Source organism: Oryx dammah, unplaced genomic scaffold (genome assembly GCF_014754425.2).
Source record: "Oryx dammah isolate SB20612 unplaced genomic scaffold, SCBI_Odam_1.1 HiC_scaffold_13, whole genome shotgun sequence".
Taxonomy (NCBI): domain Eukaryota; kingdom Metazoa; phylum Chordata; class Mammalia; order Artiodactyla; family Bovidae; genus Oryx; species Oryx dammah.
Window position 1 is genome coordinate 42,422,143 of NW_024070197.1, and position 16,953 is coordinate 42,439,095.

Genomic DNA, 16,953 nt, shown 5'->3' on the forward strand with positions numbered 1-16,953 from the left:
GGCATGACCCTAGAGCCGGTCTTCCTGAGTTCTAACTCCAGTTCCCTGACTTAGCTGTATGACCTTGAGGAAGTTAGGGAAACCTTTTGTGCTTCAGTCTCCTTGGGTTTCCCTGGTGGCTCAGATGGTACAGAATCCGCCTGCAATGCAGGAGACCCCAGTTCGATCCCTGGGTCAGGAAGATCCGCTGGAGAAGGGATAGGCTACCCAGGCCGGTATCCTTGCCTGGAGAATCACCATGGACAGAGGAGTCTGTGGGGTTGCAAAAAGTCGGACACGACTAAGTGACTAACACACAATACAACACAAAACTCTCTGTGTAAAATGGGAGAAAAATATCTACTTTATGAAATTATCATAGAAATTAAATTCTATATCTAATATTTAGAAGAGTGTATGGAACTTAGTAAGTATCATGTGTGTGCATGCATGCTCAGTCACTAAGTTGTGTCTGACTCTGCAAGCCCTTGGACTGTAGCCCACCAGGCTCCTATGTCCATGGTATTTTCCAGGCAATAACATTGGAGTGGGTTGCCATTTCCTTCTCCAGGGAATCTTCCCAACCCAGGGATCAAACCCGTATCTCCTGCCTTGGTGGGTGGATTCTTTACCACTGAGTCACCTGGGAAGCCCCACTGGCATTATTACTACTATTTAAATTTAAACTTAACCCAAATGGCCTCAACATACCTTCCAGTGAGAGTTCCTACTACACATGCCCTGAATTCCACGCTCTGGTCACACTGTACTTCCTCCTTTGTGATCTCGTTTTTACAGTGACTGGGACCTAACGCTTCTCTCAGAATGCCTTATGCAACCAACCCTCCTTCTCCCCACCCAAGGTCCCCCAAAGCCACATCTGTTGTTCACAACTGTCCCAGCTCCAGTGCTCTGAATTTAATACTCTTGCCTCTGGATAGTGATTTTTTTCCTTTAAATCTCTATTACAGGATTTCATTTGAGTTAATGTAACACCTGGCTATATTCACGCTTCTCTCCTTGTTAAACCGAATGCAGTGGTTAAGGGCACAAGAGCCAGGCGGCCTGGGATTCAGTCTCCCTCTGCCACTTACTCCATGACCTTGGGCGAGGCACTTCATTTCACTAGGCCTTGGTTTTCACATCTATAAATTAACAGTTTCTGCACCTCACCAGACTGTCATAAGAACTTTAACGGTTCAACTTTAAAAGTTAATATAGGGAAAACTCTTAGAATAGTGCCTGGTGCCTATAAAAATGCAGATGAAGTTTAGGAATTATTGCTGCATAGTTCTCATGGTCGCTTCCCAACATATGTCTAACATGGTGCCTTGCACATAGGAAAAGTGAGAAGTGAGAGTCGCTCAGTTTCGTGTCCGACTCTTTGTGACCCCATGGACTATACAGTTCGTGGAATTCTCCAAGCCAGAATATTGGAGTGGGTAGCCTTTCCCTTCTCCAAGGGGATCTTCCCAACTCAGGGATCGAACCCAGGTCTCCTGCATGGCAGGCGGATTCTTTACCAACTGAGCCACCAGGGAAGCCCAAGAATACTGGAGTGGGTAGCCTATCCCTTTGCCAGCAGATCTCCCCAACCCAGCAGGTGAACAGGGGTCTCGTGCATTGCAGGTGGATTCTTTACCAACTGAGCTATCAGCAAAGCCCTGCACACAGGAAGTGCTCATAAAGGTTCACTGCACTGAACTCAGCTTGTGCTGATCAAATCTTGGCTGTTCCCATTACCTTACAAAGAGTAAGTACAGTGGATTGACAACGTTGTGTTAGTTTCAGGTGCCAACCAAAGCCACATATACCAAAGCATATATATATATATATATATATATATATATACACACACATATATAAACCTATTCTTTTTCAGATTCTTTCCCATTATAGGTTATTACAAAATACTGAGTAGAGTCCCCTGTGCTATACAATAGATCCTTTCTGATTATCTATTTTATACATAGCAATGTGTCTATGTTAATCCTAAACTCCCAATTTATCCCTCCTGGCCTCCCTTTCCCCTCTGGTAACCATAAATTGGTTTTCCATGTCTGTGAGTCAACTTCTGTTTTGAAGATAATTTCACTTGCCTCATTATTTTAGATTCCACGTATAAGCTACATCATATGATGTTTGTCTTTCTCTTGCATTTACCCAGGCAAAGGAGGCGGCCAAAGACTGACAGAGCACAGCATCCCAAGAAATCCACTCCCAGATACTTACCAACCACTCCATCTTTCTCCACATCTCTTCCAGCTGACTCATGGGCTGACACCACCAGTCAGTGCACTTTTTGTATCGACTGCCTTGAAACCAAAACTGTCTCAGCCATTCAAACTCGACCTGGGGATCATAAAGACAAGACCGTGGTTATAAAGTCCCCATGATGGACAATCAAGCACAATGAACTTCGTCATTCAATTCTCCTCCAGTAACTTCACAGCCATAGGGTGAGAAAAAGAGAAAGCTCAGCCTAACCAGTTCCCAACATAACTCAAAGTCTCTGGAGCCTTTTCACAAAGTCAAGGAGGAAGGAGACGTAGAGCTTATTGAGACAACCCAGGTCAGGCTGGGGAGGGGGTTTTCAGTCACATTCATCACTCAGACAAGAGGAAGTTATTGGTCAATCACAACAAATCCTGAGATCCTAAAGTGTATGACAGCCTGTGCTGTGTAGGGTGGAAAAGGCACAATTAAACAAAATATGTTTTAATTAAACATCTTTATTAAAGAATCAAACCAGTCAATCCTACAGGAAATCAACACTGAATATTCATTGGAAGGACTGAAGCTGAAGCTCCAATACTTTGGCCACCTGATGCGAAGAGCTGAGTCACTGGAAAGACCCTCATGCTGAGAAAGACTGAAGGCAAAAGGAGAAGAGGGCGGCAGAAGATGACATCGTTAGATGGCTCAATGGACACGAATCTGAGCAAACTCTGGGAGATGGTGAAGGACAGGGAAGCCTGGTGTGCTGTAGTCCATGGGGCTGCAAAGAGTGAGATACAACTTAGTGACTGAAAAACAATAAAAAGAGCAAAACACAGACACATATTAGGAGGTACCAATTTCAAGTATTTTTAGATCTAAAATCAATAATTTACCCATGGGCCAGGAGGAGCTGGCAGTAAGGTGCTCATGTAACTGAACAATAGAAAGTTAATTATGGAGGCACACATTACACCTACAGAGCCATTCAAACTGTCACTTTCAATTCAGTCAGGGCAAATGACAATAGGTAAAAAGCACAGTAAAGCCACTAATCATTTCTCTTCCTTCCTAAGAACCTACTACAGTAAACTTCAAGTATTTCTCTCCTCAGCACCCTTTTACTCTAGCCAAATCCCATGATTCATCTGGTAACCCACTGCCTTTCCTGGGCTCAGTCCATGTGGTCTGGGTAGCTAGTGTTCCACTTCTAATACCAGGAGTGGAACATGCACCCCTGTCTGAGCCAATCAGCCCACCACACTTCTCCAGCCACAGAAATGGGCTTGGGGAAAACAAGCATATGATCAATTAGAATAAGACTGTCCAAAGATTCAGGAAAAGGATTCTGCAACCATTTTGCAGAATGGGAAGAATGGAGGCAACACAGTAGGAAACAGCTACAAGATGAACAGATTAAAAAACCAGGTCCTAGTCAGATCAACTGACTCTTGATCAAGCTATTCCTGAAGCCCCTGTGGCTTAACCCATTTCAGGTTGAGTTTTCTGTTTCTTGCACTGAAATAATCCCAACATATGTAGGTGAGAGACTAACTGAAGCTTTAAAAGAATAAGAAGTTCTTTTCTATGTATTTTCTATCACTTATCTTCAACTTGAAAAGCAAATTTTACCATCAAAGTACAACTTCATTCATCCCAAAGCTCTTTTTACTTCTGCTGTCTAAAGAAATGTAGAGCTTTCACAGCTTAATATTGGTTAAGGTTGGCTTTACTAAGGTAATCATGTTCCATATACAGGCACAGAGTTATTATAGTCTTCACCTGTTACCACAAAGAATTTTTTGTTTGTTTATCCATGCTGAACTTTCATGCAAACAAAAGCAACTTGTGAAGATTTAACAATGGTGAAAATCGCTCAAATAACTAACCTGAGAATGCCAAGTCATATGAAAGGGTTTTAGTTTACATTAACTAAATGTTTGTTTGATATGTAGAACTGATTTCAGTTAAAGCTGTTTAAACAGGGAAAAAAGGGAATGTAGACAATATTCAGACAATAGCTGCTAAACCTTATCTGTGGTATTAAAAGACAGTGGTTAACAGAGGTAAACTTAACTGCTTTGAAAGGAAAATGAATACAAGTGTAGTTCAACTTCTCTGAAAATACAGGTTTAACAACATTATTTATTACAAGGGGAAAAAAAGAGTTCTTTTTAGATTTCGCATGAAGTTTGTTCACATTACAGGAACAGCCTGTCAACAAAGCATCAAGCCCCTATGTTAGGGAGAGTTGAAAGGGTTTTGCTTTTAATATTTTTTTAATCTTTGGGCTGTTATTTCCATTATGAGAACAAAACATACAAGTTTTGGCAACCATGATATCCCAGGAAACAAAATAATTATCATTTGTAATTAGTTCATTCAGCCTATAAAGGTACAATAGAGTCTGGATTTCAATAAATGAAAACTCGGAAGAGTGGAGAATACTTGGAAACTCTCTATAGGACAAGGAAGCAAAGACCTTGTCCATTTTAATAAATAATGATGTTCACTTCCTCCTTAGATGCCCCAACTATCTTTTGAAGCAGACAGTGTCATGGTTAAGAATAAAGTCTCTGGAGTCAGTTCTAGGCTCTACTCCTGAACAGCTCTGTCATCTGTAAAATAAAGATAATTACATAATCACCACATAGTTTTATGGTGAGGATTAAGTGGGTTAATAATGAATAGCCAAACATGCCGGACACCTGGGAGATACGAAGGATACAGACTAAAGGAGACCTCAAGGCTCAGCACTCCTTGTCCTCAAGAATCTCACAGCCTTATGAAATTTTTGAGCAAGAAAAGTTTTAACAACCATGTCAATTCATGTTCACCCCCTGTTCCACTGAGGCTGGTCCAGAAAAGTTCAACCCCTGAAACTTATACCCAACAGAGTTTTTTTTCAGGGGTGGAAGTCCTGCCCATGAGATACAATCTTTGTGGGCATGAAACCCACTGGCATGCATTTTAATCAACTCCGTAACCTGGCTTTTTCACTTTGACATTGTGGGCAAAAGCTATTACAGGATATTCATCAAATGCTGCCCTCGCCAGTTCTAACATTGCCAAGATAAGCAGTTGGCACTTTCCTTAAAATTAATTAAGAAAGCAAAAAATATTTCCAGCTGCCTGATTCAGTTTGAGTTACCAAAATAAAAGCAGTCATCCACCCTTCTACCCCAAAGTCTACTGATGAAGAAGGAAAGAGGCAGGGCAGATGCTGCACAAAACCAAAGGGGCAGGACTCAGAATAGAGCACAAATCCTATTACTTCAAGGCTGAAAAGAATCAGTCTCACCGTACTGGCTGACTGACAATGGTCTAGCCATGACTAGAGGAGGCTCTTCAACCCTTCTCCAGAGGATAGTCCCTCCCGCCAGGCTCGCAGCTTCTCTTGAGGTGCTGTCGTTGTTCATGATGCTTTTAAACCACACTCCCAGGTTTCAGACATGCCCTTAATGGAAATTCACTATAATCTGATCTTTGGCGTAATGGCAATACAATGATATGTAATACCCACAGGTGTCGGAAGGCACACTGACAAGTCTAGAGAACGTGCAGGATCTTGAAGGGTCTTCTGAATCGTCAGAGAGAAATGAACACATGCTTCCAATAGAGTTAGTTACGTAGCTGTGACCCAGAGAATCATCTCTTGGAAACTTTCTAATTCACCTGCACCGGACTGCTCTGTGGGATAGTCAAAAGAGAGGCCAATCAAGAAAAGCTTTTCTCCTAGAAATGTCTAGAAAAATCTGAAGGTGAAGCACAAACAGAATCCATCTGCTGACCTGAACCATAGTCACTGGGAACTTAGGCAATGGGGAGCAAAGCTTATAAGATTCCCAAATCACATTGCTGAGTCACTACATCACTGTACAGTTGGAAATCTATTTGCATCACTCTTACAGGTAAGCAAACGTCACCTGCTTCTGCCAAGTTAGTTTCAATCCTTGGTTTGATCCCAGGTCAGCTTAGGCATGAGGGGTGGGAACAAAGCAGAAAGATATTAGAACAATATTAATATCTAATATTAGATATTAGAACAGGGAGAGATCCTAAGGTCCAATCTACAAAGAGTTACTCCATGAAAGCCCTTTACCAGGAGTTCTAAGGAAGATGCAGGTCTGATCAGGACAAAATGAGAACCAAATGATCACATCAAATAGTAATGGGTTGGCCAAAAAGTTCATTTGGCCAACATATTATGTTCATAATTTCTTATGTTCGTAACATCTTATGGAAAAACCTGAATGAAGTTTTTGGCCATGGAAAAACTTGAGTGAACTTTTTGGCCAACCCAATACATTCTCCTAGAGGAAATTTACTAAGTGACAAGAATGAATTCCACATTTTATAATTTTTAAGAAGGAAAAGATGATTATATAAACACAGAGGAAAGTTCTATTAAACTTGACCAAAAATCTGTTTAAGCATCTTAAATTGGAATAACAATATATCCTTCAGGTACTGAGTTCCGATCTCCAAAGTCCCCAAATTGCTTAGTTAGAACCTATCTAAGACAAGGAAAACCAACCACAGTTAAACCCACACAGCCCAAAAGTCTGCAGACATAAAACCAAGGGCTTCATCCTATAATTAGTCCAGCAAAGGCCTTTGGGAGAGAGGAAAGCACACAGTAAGAAGTGTGGAAAGGATTATGGACACTCCTGCTCTCATTCACACAATGGAACACAGAAGAGTGTGAGCATGCCAACTCGCAGGGTAAAAGAAGAGGATCTGATGATGTGCCCTGACATATGGAATTCATTCTGAAAGCAAGGACACGACCTTGAAGAATCAAAGACTGGGGGACTGGAGAAGACTGGTAAACATGCTACTTAGATTTAAGACCTCCCCATTCAAGCCGAGGCTAGCCTCAAGGGGCTAGCATTGCTGATACATCTCTGCCCCCATCCCCACCCCACTAACATATACCTTGTCAAAAAGCAGCCAGCCACTTTCTGAAGCACATGGGTTCAGATTACAGTATTTTCCCTCTGGTTAGATAAACAGTGTGATTTTACAGACAACCCCCACCCATCACTGGTAACAAAACATCGCAGTCACTCACAGAAGACCAGAAAGGATGGAAAAGAGCCCACATATGTGTTAAAGAACACATCCATCCTGGTACATCGCTAGCCTGGCTCCTAAAACTGCAAGGTGTTTTCAGAAGGCAATATGGAGTAAGACGTAACTTTGCATCCAAGTCTAACTGAGTGAGGTCACCAGGCCCACAGATGTTTCTCTTTCCTCAAGTTCTAGTTCCCAGCAGTGTCTCCAGCAGGAATTGGTGGCAAAGAACACAGGCTACTTAGACAAAAGGGAGTGAGGAAAGTCATTCCTGGGTTTAGCTGAGCATTAGAAGTGATTGTTATTTCCCTAAAAGGCAGAATTTCTCTGCCTTTGGTTGTAGAGATTATGGCATATTTCACAAACTACGGAGCAGCTCATAAGATAATTCAATATCTTTTTAAAGATATTACAGGACGTTGAAAGAGAGACACAGATGTAGAGAACCAACGTATGGACACGAAGCAGGGAAAGCAGGGGGAATAAACTGGGAAACAGAGTGATATTTACATACTACTATGTAGAAAACAGATAACTAGTAAGAGCCTACTGTACAGCCTGGAGGGGAAAAAGGAAGCAGCACAAAACGTACAGGACGCAGATTAAGTTAAACTCACACCAATATACAGGAGGTACAGACAAATACTGTTTGATTCCACGTACATGAGAATAGGGAAATCCATGGAGTCAGAAAGTACATTGGTAGATGCCAGGGGTCAGGGCTGTGGCGGGGCAGGGGGGCTGAGGACGGGGAATGGGGACCTAAGTGTTTAATGGGGACAGAGTTTCAGTTTAGGAAAGCTAGAAATTTGGGAGACGGATGATAGTGAGAGTTGTACCACAAGGTGAACCATAGTGATCCTGAACCATACAGTTAAATATGTTTAAAATAGTATGTTTTATATTATGTGACTTGTATCACAGTAAAAAAAACATCGAAAGAAAATATCAGTGGCTCTGCGTGCACACTGTTCTCCTCTGCTCAAAACCCCTCAGTGGTTCCCTATTACCCTCAAAGTAAAAAGGAAAGTCCTGGTCCTTACAGACACCTCCAACGACCAATACCACCTTTGGCGCCTCGCCCCCGGCACATCTCCATGACCTCATCTCCTGGAAGTCTCAGCCCCACTCCCACCACTTACACGGGACTGTCCCTCAGCTAGTCCATGAACACCAGGCATTCTCCCACTGCACAGCCCATGCAGCGGTTTTTCCCTCTGCCTGAAACACTGTAACCTGGATATCCACATGGCTCCCTCCCTCACCTCCTTCAAGCCTCTGCTCAAAGGACATCTTATAGTGGGGATGCTCTCTGCTTATCTCACTCTCCTCTACTTTAACTTTTTCCAACATATTATGTAATGAACTGATGGAGGGTGTTTATTGTTTATCATCATCTCCCTGCACCAGAATGTCTATTTTATTTACCAGTCTATCCAAAAGCACCCGGAAAGAGTGCTTTGTGCATGTTCAGTAATTATTTATTGAAAAGATGATTGAGAACATTTTTGTATTCCAAATTCTCCACCAATCGTTCTAACTACATCAAAGAAAAACTCTTTGATTAATGATAATCTTCAATAATTCTCCACTACTTAGTAACCTATTTTTTTCTTAAGGTATATTTACCCACCATAAAGGGCTTCTCAGGTGGCTCAGGGGGTAAAGAATCCACCTGCAATGCAGGAGACACAAGAGATGCGGGTTCGATCCCTGAGCTGGGAGGACCCCCTGGAGGAGGGCGTGGAAATCCGTTCTAGTGTTCTTGCCTGGGAAATCCCATGGACAGAGGAGCCTGGTGGGCTATGGTCCATAGGGTTGCAAAGAGTCAGATATGCTGAAGAGCACACACACATGCACCCACTACAAAATCCACCCACTTTCAGTGTAGAAGTCAATGACTTTTAGAAAGTGTATGAAGTTCTGCACTAACCTCACTTCTTAACATGGAAAATGAAGACTGTAGGCCCAGAACCTTCTTTAGCCAAAAGCATCTGCTAGAATAGCATAACACTGCTGTTTTCACAGGCTAGAGTTTTCTGGTTACTTTTTCTTTTGGCTGCTGATATTGGCTTTCCACTTAAAAGTGGTAATATAAAGCTTCCTTTTTAAAGATTTTTATTTACGTAAAAAATGAGCTGATTCTTTAAAAAGTATCAAAAAGATAACAACAGATACAGTCCAAAGATATGGCAAAAATTGACCAGGTAGTCATGAAAATAACAAAAGTTTGTGAAACACTGACTCAGGGGACCCAGACCTGCTGGTCTCACAGACTTCAAAATTTTGTAAACAAAAGGCATGGCTCCCACGGTTCACCTGCTCTGAGGATTCGCCTTCAGTTTCCATCAGTCTTTGTTGGAAGATTAGCGTTCATGGGCCTCTTGCATTTCTACACGTCTTGCCTTTTGTTTCAGACTCTCATTGCAAGGATGTATGTATGGTTAATACCCTTGGAAAATATAATTTCTCTGCCCAGAATAAAGGGAAGGTTTGATAACAGACTTAGAGGAAAAAGATGTGCCTTGATTTGGAGCAAAGGACAGGCATGCCTACTGCCCATCACAAACAGGTTACCCCAGCCCGGGCTCCTCTCCTATTGTGCTGTGCTTAGTCGCTCATTTGTGTCCAACTCTTTTCAACCCCATGGACTATACCCTGCCAGGCACCTCTGTCCATGGGGATTCTCTAGGCAAGAATACTGGAGTGGGTTGCCATGCCCTCCTCCAGGGGATTTTCCCAACCCAGGGGTTGAACGCTGGTCTCCCAGATTGCAGGCAGATTCTTTACTATCTGAGCCACCAGGAAAGCCCAAGATTACTGGAGTGGATGACCTATCCCTTCTCCAGGGAATCTTCCTGACTCAGGAATAGAACAGGGTCTCCTGCATTGCAGGCAGATTCTTTAGCAGCTAAGCTACCAGGGAAGTCCCCTCTCCTATTAACAGAATGTAAACCCTCCATGCACATGCTATCTGACATACGCTATCTGGCCCACTGTGCACTGTGGAGACAAAGGCTGGCAGAACTGGCATGAAAATGCTGGTGCTCTGGCTACCATCTTGTTGTAAGCAATGAACCATCCTTGGTCTCTTACACTCACAGCTAACAGTGGCCGATTCCTTTGTTAGCTACAAGTAGGACAGAATCACCACAGTTCTCGGAAGCCCTTACCTCATTGTGGATCTCTTCTCCTTGTTTCAAAACCACTGACTCCAAGGATTTCAAAGAGATTTCACCGTTGTCTGCCTCATCGCGGACATTCTGCAGGGCCACCTGGCAGCGCTGTAAGATGTATTCCAAGGTCCCCGTCGAGCACTGCGGAGACAGAACCAGCCACCAAGATGATAAGCGAACTCCAGTTTACCAACGCCTCCCTTCCTAGGATGTCTGTCTCCCTCCTGGGCATTTACCTGCTGCCCTCACAACTCAGCCTATGCTTCTTAACCCAAGACTGACTACAGCAGCTTTCTCCTTGGGCTCTGCGCTCCCAGCTTGGCCTCCCCCGGGCCACTCATGTTGCTGTTTTCTTATTACATAGGCTTCCTATCTCCAGAGAGTAGGCTTCTGGAGGCTAACGCCCTGTTTCCAAATGTATATACTCTACATACACCACAGCACCTAGAACTGAGTCTTTTTGTTTGTTTTTGGCCCTGTTGTGAGGCATGTGGGATCTTAGTCCCCTGACCAGGGACTGAAGCTGTGCCCCCTGCAGCGGAAGCATGGAGTCTTAACCAGTGGACCTCCAGGGAAGTCCCTGAGTCTTAAATATATATATAAACTTAATAAGTACCTATCGGAAAGTGTTAGTCACTCAGTCGTGTCCGACTCTTTGCGACCCCATGGACTGTAGCCTGCCAGGTTCCTCTGTCCATGGGATTTCGCAGGCAAAAATACTGGAGTGGGTTGCCAATCCCTTCTCCAGGGACCCTCCCGACCCAGGGGTTGAACGTGGGTCTACTGCATTGCAGGCAGATTCTTTACCATCTGAGCCACCAGGGGATAGGCCCTAAGTACCTACTGGAGGAATAACTAATTAACCAAGAAGTCAAGGATGCCGACTTTATCTCAAGTGCCCTGCAACTAACAATGAGGGAAATAAAAAGGTAAACAGACAGGGGAACTGGTTCAAAATCACCCAAAATACAACAGCAATGGGGGGAAAATGAAGCTATAAACACAGAGCAAAGGATTAATTTTCCTTTTCGGCAAGAAAGTGTACACTAGGCAGCTCCAAGTCGTTGGCAGAAGAGAATCTTCAAATCGTGGAGAATCTGTGACTCGTGCCTTCAAGGCATGTTCAAAGGCACCACCGAGTACCTGGGCATGAGCAAAGGCACAGGTAACGGGCCCATCCCTCTTTGATCTGCAGGAGCAAACAGAGGTCAAAGGGACAAACTCCTTTGAATAAGCATACGTCAGAAAAAAAGAGGATGCAGGCCGAGTGTGCATCCGTTTGTTTTGATAATGACACAATTTCCTAGGATGATAAAAAGCAAGCTATAAATATCCTTTAGACCCAATGAGGGAAATGTCTCCCCAAAATATTTTTATTTTATTAGTTACAATTTAAACGAATCCCTTCAAAATAACCTTGAAGGCTAATCCCCTGGTACAAAAATTCTTTGCATGGTTACTGCCCCTTTACACAATGTGACCTGGGCATGCCTGGGGGGAAAAAAAACCAACGAAGTTTCTGTGCCAAAACCAGAAGCTTGACTAGGTATTTTAATATGACGATCCCAAAGTGCTAGGAATAGAAGGGCACCAGCTCTAATGTGCTACAAAGAAAAAACAAAACCTAGAATTAAATTACCACTCGCCTTTGTCCCACGGGCAACTCTACAACATTTTTTTTTTATGACATTCTGTCTATAAACATATTCTGCCTGTACCTTTACGTTCCCAAGTATGGTGTAACCTCCATGAGAGGCAATTAATTAAAATGCCATCTTCTATAACAAAACATTGAAAACAACACAGAACTTCCCATCAATAAGGGACCAGTTAAATGAACTCTGGTGAAGCCATACTTGCTGCCACCAAAAAACAGAGGGGGTAGGAATATATATACATTTTCTGGGTGATTAGAAGTCATCTGATATAAAGAGGAAGATGAACTCTAAACACTCAGAAGATGTATATATATATATTCCCAAAGAACCTATAATCAGGACTAGTTTTTTTTAGGTAACGGTTTTATTGAAATATATTAATAGCTCACATGTCATAAAATTTACCCACTTAAAGCATATAATACAATGCTTTTTAGTATATTGGGTTGTGTAACCATCACCTCGGAGAAGGCAATGGCACCCCACTCCAGTACTCTTGCCTGGAAAATCCCACGGATGGAGGAGCCTGGTACACTGCAGTCCATGGGGTTGCTAGGAGTCAGGACACGACTGAGCGACTTCACTTTCACTTTTCACTTTCATGCATTGGAGAAGGAAATGGCAACCCATTCCAGTGTTCTTGCCTGGAGAATCCCAGAGACAGGGGAGCCTGGTGGGTTGCCGTCTATGGGGTCACACAGAATCGGACCCGACTGACGTGACTTAGCAGCAGCAGCAGCAGCAGCAGCAACCATCACCTCAGTTAATTTTAAAGCATTTTAATCACTCCAAAAAAGAAACCCAGTCCATTTCAGCAGTCACATCAACTCATTTCTACCAGCCTTCCCAGCCCTAGGAAAGCACTAATCTACTTTCTGGGTCTATAGATTTGACTACTCTGTATATTTCGTATAAATGAAATCATACAATCTGTGGTCCTCTGTGACTGGCTTCTTTCACTCAGTCTTATTTTCAAGATTCTCCCTGTTGAACATGTGTCAGTATCCCGTTCCTGTTTATTGTCAAATATCATCATCAAATCATTCAGCCATAGAGATATGCCACCTGTTCATCCATTCATCAGAGGATGAACCTTTGGGCTCTCCACTCTTTGGCTATTATCAATTAAGCTACTATGAACATTCATGTACAAGTTTTCATTTCTCTTGGGTATACACCTAGACATGGAATTGCTGGGCAACATTCTATATTAACCTTCTGAAGAAGTGCTAGTCTGCTTTCCAAAATGGCTGCACCATTTCACATTCCCTCCAGCAATGTATGAAGGCTTCAATTTCTGCATATCCTCAGCAACACTTGCTACTGTGATTCTGATTATAGCTATCTTCTCATGTGTTTATGGGCCATTTGTATATCTCCTTTGGAGACATATCTATTAAGATCCTTTACCTTTTTAAAAGATGGGATTCCACACTGAAGAAACCAGAATTGAAAGAGACATGTGTACCCCAATGTTCATTGCAGCACTGTTTATAATAGCCAGGACATGGAAGCAACCTAGATGTCCATCAGCAGATGAAAGGATAACAAAGCTGTGGTACATATACACAATGGAGTATTACTCAGGATGAAAAAGAATACATTTGAATCAGTTCTAATGAGGTGGATGAAACTGGAGCCAATTATACAGAGTGAAATAAGCCAGAAAGAAAAACTCCAATACCGTATACTAACACGTATATGTGGAATTTAGAAAGATGGTAACGATAACCCCATATGCGAGACAGCAAAAGAGACACAGATGTATAGAACAGACTTTTGGACTCTGTGGGAGAGGGAGAGGGTGGGATGATTTGGGGAAATGGCATTGAAACATGTATTATATCATGTAAGAAACGAATCGCCAGTCTAGGTTCGATGTAGGATACAGGATGCTTGGGGCTGGTGCACTGGGATGACCCAGAGAGATGGTATGGGGAGGGAGATGGGAGGATGGTTCAGGATTGGGAACTCATGTACACCCGTGGTGAATTCATGTTGATGCATGGCAAAACCAATACAGTATTGTAAAGCAAAATAAAGTAAAAAAAAAAAAAAAAGATTGGATTCATGTCAAAGTATGGCAAAAACCACCACAACATTGTAAAGCAATTATCCTCCAATTAAAATTAATTAATTAAAAAAATTTTTTAATTGTAAAAAAGGTTGGATTATTTATCTTTTCAATCACTGACTTGTAAGAGTTCTTTACGTATTCTAAAAATGGGCACCTTGTGAGATATATGACATATATATATTTATAATATATTTACAAATATTTTCTCCCATTCTGTGGGTTGTGTTTTTAACTTTCTTGATGGTAACCCTTGAAGCCTTTTCATACTGTTCAAATTAAAAGATGCTTACTCCTTGGAGGAAAAGTTATGACCAACCTAGATAGCATGTTGAAAAGCAGAGACATTACTTTGCCAACAAAGGTCCATCTAGTCAAGGCTATGGTTTTTCCAGTAGTCATGTATGGATGTGAGAGTTGGACTGTGAAGAAAGCTGAGTGCCGAAGAATTGATGCTTTTGAACTGTGGTGTTGGAGAAGACTCTTGAGAGTCCCTTGGACTGCAAGGAGATCCAACCAGTCCATTCTGAAGGAGATCAGCCCTGGGTGTTCTTTGGAAGGAATGATGCTAAAGCTGAAACTCCAGTACTTTGGCCACCTCATGTGAAGAGTTGACTCATTGGAAAAGACTCTGATGCTGGGAGGGATTGGGGGCAGGAGGAGAAGGGGACGACAGAGGATGAGATGGCTGGATGGCGTCACTGACTCAGTGGACGTGAGTCTGAGTGAACTCTGGGAGTTGGTGAGGGACAGGGAGGCCTGGCGTGCTGCAATTCGTGGGGTCGCAAAGAGTAGGACACGACTGAGCAACTGAACTGAACTGAACTGAACTGAATCTTTGAAGCATCACAGTTTTAACTTTGATAAAGTCCAAATCATCTATTTTTTCTTTGATAGCTTATGCTTTTGGATCATATCGTTAAAAAATTTTCCTACTCTAAGAATCACATACTGATAAGTAATTATTCATCAAGGTTAACTAAAATAAAGCAAAACAAAAAGTGCAGAATAGTGTGCAGGCTACTAGTTATGTAAGATTTTTTAAAAATTATCATTAAATACATATGTGTTTGCTTACATATTTATTAAATATTGCTGAAAGGATAAAAAATATCTGATAATATTGGTTGCCTCTGGGGAAGAGGAGCTGGTTGGGTGAGGAGAGGCTTATATCAACTGTACAATTTAGATACTTTTTGAGTTTTGAACCATTTGAGTAACTACCTATTCAAAATATAATTATACATAAAATTTAAATTTAGAAAAAACAGATATTCTGTGTTGAATCCCAAGAACATTCTATCACAACCAGAAAAAAAAAAAAAACTAAAATCAAATAAAGATTGAGAGTCATCAGACATAACCTAATCACATTTTTGCAACCAAAATCTGAATAGATTTCTTCTGAGTAACTAAAATGAATTTCAGAACATCATTTCCTTAAAACAATCTGCTTCCTACACATTGTGAATAGGCAGAAAATAGCAAATCATTTTGTTTGGCACAGAAAAGAGGTCAAATTTAATACTGCATGAGGGAAAGGTCATTTGTAGAATAAGTAAGGCTATAAAGTTGCATGGATTTTCTCCATATATATTTAAGGAAAGAGCAATGTCAACTATAGTGATGGGGAAAAAAATCTTTTCCCTCTTCTGTTACTGAAAATAGTAAGATGAAATTAAGAGTTTTAAATAAGACAAAAACATAATCCTGCCACATTATCCTATTTTATTTTCATTGAGTGTGATTCTTCATCCACACATAGCTGTAATCAATATATACATAGCAATGTATATGCTGTTTTTCACTGTTTGTACATAAGTATTCCAAACTACCATTTGCAATGCTGCTCAATGAGGTGATGATATTAACAATTAGTGAGTCACGTAATATAAAGGTGTTAAGGTTTTATCCATCTTTTCACTACTATTAATCATGCCAGGCAAATAGTTTTTTATATATACTTCTTTTGAATTTTTTCCTAGGTTTGAGATCAAAAATATTATTCAATATCTTTACCATACCATAAAAATATTCATGGTGCTTTAGACATATCCCAATATAGCTTTCCAAAAAGTATGCCGATTAGAAAAACTAACAGAAGTGCATTAATGTACAATTTCACTGTAACTTCACCAGCATTGAATATTATCATTTTTGACTTTTGGTAGAAGTAAAAAGTTAACCTTAAAATGATAATTTTTTTTAAAAAGACTACATTTAACTTTAAGATAATTTTTGAAGCCTGTATATACAGGATCACGCAAAACAGAGTGAGCAAACTTTTTCTTAAAAAAGGACAGATAGTAGATATTTTAGGCTTGCAGGTCATAAGGTCTGTGTTCAACTACTCAGCTCTGCCATTGTAGCTCCAAAGCAGCCATAAACAATACATAAGCATGGCTGGGTTCCAATAAAACTTTATTTATAAAAACAGCTGGCGGGCCCACAGACCATAGCGTGTGCTGACGATGATCTACAATATAGAAAGCAGGATAGTCACATCATTCACACTGTACGTATCTAATCAGCAAAATATCATAAGCTTCAACTAAAGTAGAGATAAAAGATGTAGGTTTGGGATTATATTTTTCTCCGAAGAGCATCACTGTACATCTCCTTTTTTTTTTTTTTAATAAATAAATTAATGCTCAAAAATTTCCCTAAAAACTAGAAGACACAAATAAATAGCTATAACTAAACAGAGAAAGCTAAACCTCAGGACATTTTTATAGCACTGCCACTTTAGTAAAGTTGGTCATCTAGGAAAAAA

The 16,953-nt window shown here is 41.2% G+C and overlaps 1 protein-coding gene across 2 annotated transcripts in view; it reads right to left on the minus strand.

Moving 5' to 3' along the window:
• FTO (FTO alpha-ketoglutarate dependent dioxygenase) overlaps nucleotides 1–16,953 on the minus strand; it is a 426,125-nt gene that overhangs the window by 241,021 nt on the left and 168,151 nt on the right. For both annotated transcript variants that reach the window (XM_040254042.1, XM_040254043.1), the window contains exons 6-7: nucleotides 10,446–10,589; nucleotides 2,212–2,331 (exon numbers count right to left, since the gene is read on the minus strand). In XM_040254042.1, the coding sequence (XP_040109976.1) occupies nucleotides 2,212–2,331; nucleotides 10,446–10,589 (264 nt within the window). The remainder of the gene's footprint in view (nucleotides 1–2,211; nucleotides 2,332–10,445; nucleotides 10,590–16,953) is intronic.